This window comes from Tenrec ecaudatus, chromosome 6 (genome assembly GCF_050624435.1).
Source record: "Tenrec ecaudatus isolate mTenEca1 chromosome 6, mTenEca1.hap1, whole genome shotgun sequence".
Taxonomy (NCBI): Eukaryota; Metazoa; Chordata; class Mammalia; order Afrosoricida; family Tenrecidae; genus Tenrec; species Tenrec ecaudatus.
This window is the reverse complement of record NC_134535.1, coordinates 7,645,846-7,655,992: the sequence shown is the minus strand read 5'-3', so window position 1 is coordinate 7,655,992 and position 10,147 is coordinate 7,645,846. Positions and strand designations below refer to the sequence as shown.

The window sequence follows — 10,147 nt, the reverse complement described above, 5'->3', positions numbered from 1 at the left end:
ATGACTGTCCCTCTTTCACAAAGAACTGGTGCCCCAGAGTGCTGGCATTCTGTCCTTTCCTCTCCCACTGGGAGTGTCTCCTCTGCCCTGAGAATGAGGCCGGAGACTGGGCATCTTCCCTAAACCTTTGCCCTCTGGCATGGCCCCAGCCCTTGGGAGAGTGAGCTGCAAATCCGAGCGGGCTGCAAAAAGTTCAAGCAACAATCCCATCTTTCTGTGAACTTTCTGAAGCCCTCTTGTACGTAGGAAGCCTCACGTGCCCCTGTTCCATGGTCCGGTGACGTGAGCACGGCTGGGTTTTGGTCCCTGGGGCTCTCCCTCTATTGTCGTCAACAGTGGCCAGGCTGCTCCTCTGCCCAAGGCCCTCTGTAATGCTCCAGGGCAAATCCATCAGCTATCTGCTCTAGTCCATGCTAACGCTGTCACGGCCTGCCGGTCTCCCAGCATCTCACACACATGTGCTGGACACATGGGAGGCCCCTGCCAAGCCAGGCCCTCCTGTACTCCCCTGACTTTACATGCTGTCCACTGCCACATCTGGAACCCTTCCTGCCCTGTCCTCGGGGCCCCACCTCTCTCTCTCTCTCTCTCTTTCTCTCCCCCCTCTTCCTCTCCCTCCAAATATGTGTGTGCCTGGAAAATTCTGTCTCACACTTCAAGTTCCGGTCCAAAGGAAGTCAAAGCGCCCCAGCCTACTGAGAAGTGCTCCCTGCGTCTCTTTGTCAAGTGCTCCTCACATGTGACACGTCGTTCAGTTCTCCCCTCATCTGACTTCCTTGTCTGGTGCTCCCCGCATCTGTCCATCTCCCCAACACAGTGATGACTGTGCTGTGCTTTGACCAGTTACATGCCAGCGCCCCACTGGAGTATAAGCTCCTGTGGGCAGGAACGGATTGGATTTCGGTCCGTGTCATGGAGGCCAGCCCAGGGCCTGGACCCTCGTAGGTCCTGACTCCCAGGGTGAGAATCAATGCACAGTTAAATGAATGAATGCACAAGCCAAGGAATGACTGACCACAACCAGCCCCACAGGACCGGGAAAGCCCAGAGCCCCGGACCTTGTGGTCAGCCGGGCTCACAGCAGGACACAGAGGACAGCAGGGAGGGCAGAGGACAGCACTGGCCCAGAGCCAGTGGCCACAGCCTAGTGGCCAGGATGGGACTGAGGCCCTGCTTCCTGGCCTTTGGCCTCAGGCTGACTGAATCCTGCCCGCTTATAATTTCACATCTCCTGGCCCCTGACTTTCCTCATTCCCCATGGAAGCCTGGCTGCCCGAAGATTCGCTGGGCTTCTGCTGCAATGCCTGTCTAATGGGAAGACTCTCAGGGGGCAGTGGGCCTCGGAGAGCTGAAGGTGCACAGAGCTGGGGACCCCGGGGTATGAAGGCTTCCTGGCGCTGCGGCCAGCCAGGGCAAGTTTCGAATGTCAGCTCTGCGGCTCCCACACACACCCCCTCCCTGGCCCGTCACCTGGAACATGTATGTGGCTTGTCCTCTCTGAACTTCATTAGTCGTTCCTGGCGGTGAGGATTCAGAGCTTGGCACATAGTGCCCAAAACCAAACCAAGCTTGCTGCCATCGAGTTGGTGCCCGCTCATAGGTGCCCGCTAAGACTGGGGGGTTCCAAGACTGACTGCTCAGAGGAGTAGAGTCCCCCCGCACCCCCGCAGAGACGCTGGTGGTTTCAAACTGCCGACCTTGCGGTAAACAGCCCACTGCAATAACCACTATGCCACCAGGGCCCCTGGGACACACAGTAGGTGATCAGTAAATGCTGGTTACTGATACCACCATCCTGATTCTCCAAGTCCTTTCAGCCACCTGCCCTGGCTGCAGCCCTGCGACACGCTAAGTGACCTTCTGTTTGGCTGATGAGGTAGCTTTGACAATCCCGGGCGGGTCTGCTCACTGCACCACCTCACCTTTGGAGAACCACAGAGGGGATGAGGCGGTGGGCTGAGGGGCTTCTTCCTCACATCCTCCCTGTCTTTGACCTCAGCAGTGTCCCCTGCCACCTTGGGCAACTCTTCTCGCCTCCCCCAGCCTCCATCCTTTCATCTGTAGAAGGGCCCTCTTACCTCCAAGGTGCCTGACCCCTTGCTCAGTGTTCCCCAGGGAGCCTTACTGAGTGCAAGTGGCAGCCCATCACGGAGGGGGAGGAGAGCGACCCCAGGACCAGCCCCTGGGGAGGGCTGGATGGGGGTGGGAGGGTGGGGGAGGTGCACCTCCTCTCCCTGCCCGGGTGTTTACAGCAGGCAGTAGTTGTGGTTGCGAAAGGCCAGATGTGCATGAAACTGGCCATGGCCCAGTTTGCACTTCCAGAGTCCCTCTTCCCTCATGGCTCCTCCCCCAGCCTGGCCTTGCACCTGGCTCCCTGGCTGGTGAGGTGTCCTCCGGATGAGGTAGGAGTCATCCATTCCACCCCTCACCCCAAAGCTGAGCACAGGCCCCACCCTCCAGCCGCAGAGGTGCTAAGACTTACTTCCAGGGCCCATGGGGAGGTTTAGGTGCCAGGCCACTAGCTTCCTTTCCTGTGGGTGGGATCCCCTTAGGGCTCGGTCTCTGCCTAACACCAACCGCCCCCCTCCTCCCTCTCTATGCACCCAGGCCCACCCCCCACCCCCCGCCAGCCTACCCTTTGCCACCTGAGGACCCCCAGAGACAGCAGGAGCGGATTGAACAGCGTGGGCCGGTCCCCGGGCATCCGCCATGAGGTCACCAGTCGGCCCCTGAGTCGGCTCCCAGCCTTGCCCTCTGCTGGCCTCTTGTCTGCCTGTCAAACAGGGTCCAGTGTTGGCCCCCAGGTCCCTTAGGTGGTGTGGGCATCCCTGGCTGTGCACCCCGGCCCCCTGCCCACTCTTCCTTGCCCACCTCGCTCTGCCCAGCTGCCCAGATAAAACAGATGTCCAGGTTCTTTGGAAAATTTTACAGGTGTGGAAACCCTGGGGCCACCTTACTCATGGGGAGCCAAGGGGTGGGGGTCACACAGGTACCCCCCACAGTCCCCATGGACTCATCTGCTATCTGCCTGACCTGAGTACTCGGTTTGGGACCACCCCCAAAAAACAGACTCTTGGCCACTGAATCGGTGCCGACTCACAGCGACCCTATAGAACTGCCCCTGTGGGGTTCCCAGACTAATTCTTTATGAGAGTCGAACTGCTGACCTTGTGGGTAGCAACCCAACTTGTGAGTAATCAATCGATTAGGCCACTAAGGCTCCTTGTGATCCCTGCTTTAAGAAAAAGGGAGCCACAGGCTCCTAGAGCCCCCGGGGCACCCCTACTTACAGTGACCCTTGGGGAAACTGAGTCCAGCTGGAGCAGCTTCTCCCCCCCCCCCCATCCCTCCCTGCAAAGCCGAAGGACTTCCCAAAGTCACACAGCAAGCAGAGTCCAAACAGAAAAAACCAGGGGAGGGGGGTATTTGCCGGTGGACCTTGAAGCAGCAAGCACAGGAGCAGGGAGGGCTTGGGGGTGACGTGCCCCCACCCCCACCATAGCCCTCACCACTTGGTGTGTCTCCACCCCCCTGCAGCCAGGATGGTGCTGGATTCTCCTCCCGCAGCTGCAGCTGGGGGCCCGCACACCAGAGCTGAGTGCAGAGAGGATGTGTGTGGCAGAACAAATGGATGAGTGAGTGACTGCCTGCGGCAGTTACCACTTCTGTCCATCGAGGATCCCTGGGGCGAGGGAGGAGAGGTTTTTCCAGGCTGCTGCCCAGCGGCCATTTCTGTGGGGACCAGAGGGGCAGCCCTGTGCTGCTGTTTCCTCTTGGCTCACAGGAAGTGAGGAAACAGCCCAGAAAGAGGAAGAGCCGAGCTGCCGGAGGCCTGCTGGTGGGTGCCTTCTCCATTTCACAGATGGGGAGACTGACCCCCTGCAGGGGCAGGGGGCAGTGGGGAGCAGAGTGCCCAGCCCTGCGTATGTGCCTGGAGCAGCTCCCTGCCCCAATCCCTCCCTGCACAGCCCTGGCTCGGGGTCAGATGAGGCTAGCCCTCTGGGTGCCAGGCCACCTGGCAGGCACTCGCTTCCCCATCTGTCATACCTGGCGCAGGAGGTGGCCTGGGGTACAGTGGGACTAGGAAAACAGCCCCCAACAGCCGGGGTGGGTCTCCCCTGCCTCCAGTGTATCCCACATCCCACCCCCATCCCACCCTCAGCTCTGACCTCACCTCTCTGGGGGCCGCGAGTGATGAGAACAGTCTGTTTGGCAGCCGGAGGGCAGGGCGGGGCACAGCAGTGTGGCCCGGCTGCAGCCAGGCCTGGAGCAGCCCCACCGTTCCCACCCCCCCACACACAGTCCCAGGCTGGGTACCTCCTGGGCCCTTTGGGCTGCTTGTTTGGCCCGAGCTCCTGGAAACCCTACCCACTTTCCTGGCCTGGCCCCTCAGAATGGGGATTGTGCCCCTAGAGACTTTGAGGGTCCCAGATCCAGGAAAGAAGAGAGACCTTCTCAGGGCCGCTCAGTAGGTCAGAAGCTAAAGCCTGAGACTGTGTTCCCCAGCTAACCAGGCCCCAGACTCCCCTCTGCTACGGCTGCTGCACACGCCGCCCTGTACACAAATGGCACAGCCGATCTTGGTCTGGACGGACCCCAAGCTCATCTGAGGGATTCAGTCCACCTCCCACTTGATTTCCCTTCCCCTCCCCTCCCCTCCCCACAGGCCCAGGCCCCAACTACCGAGTCTGCCTGCTTCAGGTCGGTCAGGGAGTCCTGGTCTCTGCTTGGTTCTGACGCCTCAGGCTTCTCTGGCTGGAACTGGAGATGAGAAAGAATCAGATGGATTATCCCACATCCATCCATCCATCTACCTTTGCATCCAATCACCAACCATCCATCTAGGATCCAGGCTTCAGTAGATCCATGCATACATCCATCCATCCTCTACTTATTCGTCCACCCATCTGTCCAATATTGATCCTTTATTCCATCTATCTACATCTACCCAACATCGATCCTTATTCTATTAACATCTACCCAACATCAATTCTCTAGTCGACATCAATCCAACATCAATCCTCTAGCCTATCAATATCTACCCAACACTGATCCTCTATTCTATCAACATCTACCCAACATTGATCCTCTAGTCACCAGTCAGCCAGCATCCATGTGTCTTGCCTCTGTCCGTCCAACCTCCATTCATCTACCATCCAACTACACACACTTCCACCATTTATCTGTCCGTGCAACATCCACCATCCATACTGCACCCAACATCACTGTCATCACCATCAAGCCTGCCCTCGTCTTGGTAACATCTAACACCTGCCCATACTCATTAATCACCAGCCTGTCCAGCTGTCATCCACCCATGGAGCCAAATGCATCATCCATTCACACACCCACCACCAACCCACTGACCCATCCAGCCTTCATCCGCTCCTTGCATGCACCCCAAAACCAAGACACCAAACTCATGACCACAAAGTTGGTTCCAACTCACATCGGCTGCCCCTGTGGGTTCCCGAGATGTGTCGCATTAACACTGCCGCACAAGATCTCTTAGAGTCTTGAAAAGCAACGGTGTTAGTTTGAGGACTAAGGTGCGCCCGACCCAAGCCCTGGCACTCTCCCGTGACCCATGCGTGTGAGAGTTGGACACTGAATAAGGAAGGCTGGAGAAGAAAGGATGCATTTGAATGTGGGGCTGGAGAAGAACATGGAAAGTTCCATGGACTGCTAACAGGACAAAGTGATCTGTCTTGGAAGAAGTGTGGCCAGAGTGCTCTTTAGCGGCACGGATGGCCGAGACTTTGTCTGACATCCTGTGGACATATCATTGCATACTTTGGACAAACACTGGTCAGGAGAGCCCAGTCCCTGGAGAAGGACATCGTGCTTGGTAAAGTGGAGGGGCAGCCAAAGAGAGGAAGGCCCTCACAGAGATGGATGGGCACAGTGGCTGCAAGCATGGGCTTGGAGGTGGAAATGATTTTGAGGATGGCAATGGAAGGACCATGCCGTGCTCTGTTCTGTTGTGCTTACAGTGGCTTTGGGTCGGAACCAGCTTCATGGCACCTAACAACACCAACTCTAGAGGAGCAGGAATCCCCGTGTTGTTCCCCAGGCATGCACCCACGTAGCCACAAATCCACTGATCAATATCCACAGCGCTGAACCCCTCCTCTGTGCTGTGCCAGGACCCCAGACCTGAGGCATCACCACGGAGGCACAGCCCTGACCCCCGGAGAGCCCGTGCTTCTGATGGGAGAATGACAACCCAGTGTGACCAGATGGAGGGCAAGCGTCACCAAGCCCAGAAGGGGTGAGCATCTAGGGACGTCTGGAGCGTCCAGAGACTTAAGCAGGGAACAGGAGCAGGCAGGGACCAGGAAGGGAAGAGCCCTTTGAGTGAGATCAGTACTCAAAGGGGCAGGGGACGCGCCCATCGAGCCCTGCAGCACTAAAGGGCGGTCCGCGAGGAAGTTAAAGGGCCGCAGGAGACCTCGGATGGGCAGCAGGAGCCCAGGCACGGCCTGGTGAACACCGGCTGCAGCTTGCTTTGGGCTTGGGGATTTGGCCTGTTTTGTCACCTGTGAAATACCCATAAGCTCCTGGTGTTCCCCCCCACTCACCTGCCCCTCACCTCCCAGACTCCCTCCTTGGTGTACTTCTGGCTGAAGAGTCACACCCTCCAGACCCCTCTTCTTCCGTAGGCCGACCTGTGGCTTTCCAGCATCCACAGGACACAGCCTCATGGTGCCCTCCCTGAGCTGTCCCTGGCTCACCTGCCTCTCCAACCAGCCTGCCGGCAGCCCAGCTAACAAACCAAAGCACACTGGCCAAGCCCTTCAGTGCTTGTCTGTGCTCGGGACCTATCAGAGGCTGGAAGGGCAAAGCCACAGGCCAACAAAGGGGAAAGGGGGACCCAGAGGGGCAGCGGTCACCCACTTGGCTGCTAGCTGAAAGGCCAGAGGTTCGAATCCCCCAGCTGCTCCAGGGAAGAGAGAGGCGGCCGTCTGTGTCTGCAAAGATGCCAGGTATGGGAACCCTATGGGGCAGCTCTACCCTGTCCTCTAGGGTTGGGGTGGACTCCGTGGTAACAGGTGGTGGGAGAGAGGGAGGGGCCTGTCCCCAATCCTGCCGCAGGCCCAACGCTTCAGAAAGTGGGAGTCAAAAGCAGGGAGGGGCTCCAGGGTCTGTGCTATGACCTCGTGTCTCAAGCAATGAATACCGAGTAAGTTTGAGCCTCAGTTTCCTTGTCTGTAAAATGGGGATCATGGCTCCTGCCTTGCGGCCATGTGAACCACATAGGGCGAAACCTGGCAGATGTATGGGACGGGGTGGGGTGGGGGCAGCAGGACACTGGGAACCAAGATGAGGAGGGTTTGTGTAACCCCACTGGCTGCAAGGTGGCCAGCATCATGTACAGCTGTCCCCAGGAATCCAGCCGCCTTCTAGCCCCAGCCCCTCGGAAAGCCGTTCCAAGCTCCAAGGCAGCACCAAGTACCTCCGCCTTGGGGATGGTGTCAACCTTGGCAGAGGCCCTCCGGCACTGTGCTGGGGGCGAGGGGCAGGGCAGGGCAAGCACCCCCTCCATTCCCTGTGCCCTCACCAGAGCAGCCTGTCGCAGAGAACCCCCCCCCCCAGGATCATGTGCACCGCTGCCTCCGTGAGACGAGGGCCTGGGGGCCGGGGACCAACGTGAGCCTCTCCTGGCCCTCCAGGACTAGACCCTACTGGCTGCAGGCCCAACGACCAGAGATGAGGTGTGCCTGGCATGGCAGGCCCAGAGGGAGAAGGCTCGGCCAGGACAGGTGCTGGAGGTCTCGGGGTGCTCATCGGCTGCAGCAGCCCTGGCTTCCGCCCTGTGCCAGCCCTGCCCAGCCGTGGGAACCTGGCCGGTGGCTCAACCTCTCTGCATCTCTCTCTGTGTGTCTGGAAACAACCATTGTCTTTCTCATCCTGTTGCCATGGTGAGTGTGCGGTTGTGCCCAGTGGATCCGAACTCACAGCAACCCCCCAGGTGACAGAGTGGGGCTGCCCCCAGGGCTTTCTAAGCTGATACCTTCCCCAGAGCAGGTGGACCGGCCTTTCTCCCTCGGGGCTCCTGGGGAGATTTGAACCCCCGACCTTTCAGCCAGCAGCCAAGCACCTAACCTCCATTGCACCACCGGGCTTTTGCGATGGGAAATTGCACACGGATGTCTCAGGCCCGGCTGGTAGCCAGGATGTGCTGCTAGGAGGGGTGGGGTGGGAGAGGTGTCCGGCCTGGACAGGGACTTCTTGTATCCATCTGGAGGCCTTTTCCAGGAGTCTGTCTGGGGCAGGGCAGGCGGACTTACCTCCCGCTCCGGTGAGCTGGGGCCCTCCTCGGGGCTCCAGCTCCCCAGCCTGCCCGGCTCCTCCAGACCAGCCATCGGTGAGCTCTCTGGTCCACTTGTCACTTTGGTCTTTGGCCACTGGGTGGAGGTGCAGGCAGGGCTGGGCGGGTGAGCTGGGTGCTGGGGCCACTGCTCAGGGCTGTATCCATTGGCTAGGGTGGCCTCGGCCCAGGCTTCAGGCTGGCTTTGTGGCTCTGGCTCTGAGGTGCTCTTGGTGCTGGGGGGACCCAGCTCTGGCTCTAAAGACTTGGCTGGGCCAGCCTGGTGTCTAGCTGGGTCCCTGCAGGGCAGCCGGGCCTGCAAGAGCCCCAGGAAACCTTCCCAGGCCAGCCTCGGCAGGTGGGCTGTGAGCAGCGACTCCCCTTGCTGGGCCCAGGTCCCCTCGGTGGGCACCTGGAAGAGGCTCAACAGGTCCCTCCAGTCATACTCCGAGTGCTTCTCATGGTCGCGGGGGGGTGGGCCTGCTCCTTCTGCCCCCCAGTCTGTGGCGCTCGCTGTCTCGGGCTGCCGGGACGGCGAGAGCCCTGGGGGGCTCACTGGTGGGTAGGGACTGGCCAGCTCCTGGAGGCTGCCCCAGCCCCTCTGGACTGGCCTCTCAGGAGCCTCTCGTACACCATTCCTGGGGGTCTCCTTCCAGGCCTCTGATGGCTGCCCCCAGCTCTCCTGGGCCTCCCTGGGAGGGCCCCTCCCTGTGCCTTCAGGGCCTCTGGCAGTCCCCCAGCTGGAGTCCCCAAGTCCTTGCCAGTCCCCAAGACCCGGGCTCTCCTGGAAGCTGCAGTTCCTCTCTAGGTGTTGGGGAGGGCTCCGGGGCCCTGGGGGTGCCTCCTGACTCCGCTGCACCTTCAGAGGCTGCCTCGGACCCCCTCGGCCTCTCTCTGCAGGTCCTTCTGCCTGGCGCTCCCGCTCCGAGGTCCTGGCTGATGTCCTGGGGGGCTGCGAGGACCCCTGGAGCCGCCGGTCCCCCTCAGGGCGCCTCTCCGGGCTCCTGGCACGAGGGGCCTCAGCTCGGCTCCGCCGGGCGGGCTCTGCCTGCTTAGGAGGGGACATAGTCACCAGTGGATGAGGCCAGGGCTGGGTGAACCTCCAGGCGCAGGGCTGGGTGGCCACTATCTAGGAGGGTGGGGACCCCAGGGTCTCAGAGTATCCCATGAGAGGAGGATGGGCTGTCCTCACTCCATGCAGCACCCAGGGGCCCTCGGATTCCCCTGTGAGGGGCCCCCTCTTCCCTCTCACCTACTTTCCTCCATCCCTGAAACAGATCTGTAAAGAGCTGCTCCAGGACTCCCCACCCCCAAGAAATTGATTCCAACCCAGACGATCAGGTGCCTCAATGGCCACAGCTAACACCCTGGTGTCCCACGGGGTGCCAAGAAAATAACCAGAACTCAAGTTCACTGCCACCAATGAGCCCATTCTGACTCATTGAAACCCTGTCGGGCAGGGTCGAATGGCCCCTGTGGGTTGCCAAGACCTGAGCACTTGATGGGAGCAGAGAGCCCCATCTTTTTCCGGCAGAGCGGCTGGCGGTATTGAACTACCCAAAGTCTAACCACTCCGCCACCTGGGTTCCTTTAAAACACAGCTGCTTTAAAAACACCAATTCCCACCCTGGAGAAGACAGTTCCCCGGCAGGTGCCTTGGGGTGTATCTGAGCCTGGCTCATGGCTGGCAGGGCATTTCGAGGGGCAGTTAGGGGGGGTTGGGGCAGGGCGCAGCAGCAGGAGGGGATTTGGATTGGGGCCTCTTATAATTTCGCCCAAGGTGCTGCCCTGTGGGATGGGGGACCCTGCTGGCCCCTGGCAGCGGTGGCCTGTCCC

The 10,147-nt window shown here is 60.0% G+C and overlaps 1 protein-coding gene across 1 annotated transcript; it reads right to left on the bottom strand.

Moving 5' to 3' along the window:
• Positions 1 to 8,155: 8,155 nt before the first annotated feature.
• Positions 8,156 to 9,377, bottom strand: LOC142450633 (TRIO and F-actin-binding protein-like). The gene is made up of 2 exons (XM_075552612.1): positions 8,292 to 9,377; positions 8,156 to 8,185 (listed from the first exon to the last, which is right to left on the bottom strand). Exons 1-2 carry the CDS (start codon positions 9,375 to 9,377, stop codon positions 8,156 to 8,158), a joined length of 1,116 nt encoding a protein of 371 aa, XP_075408727.1.
• Between the last annotated feature and the right edge of the window lie 770 nt (positions 9,378 to 10,147).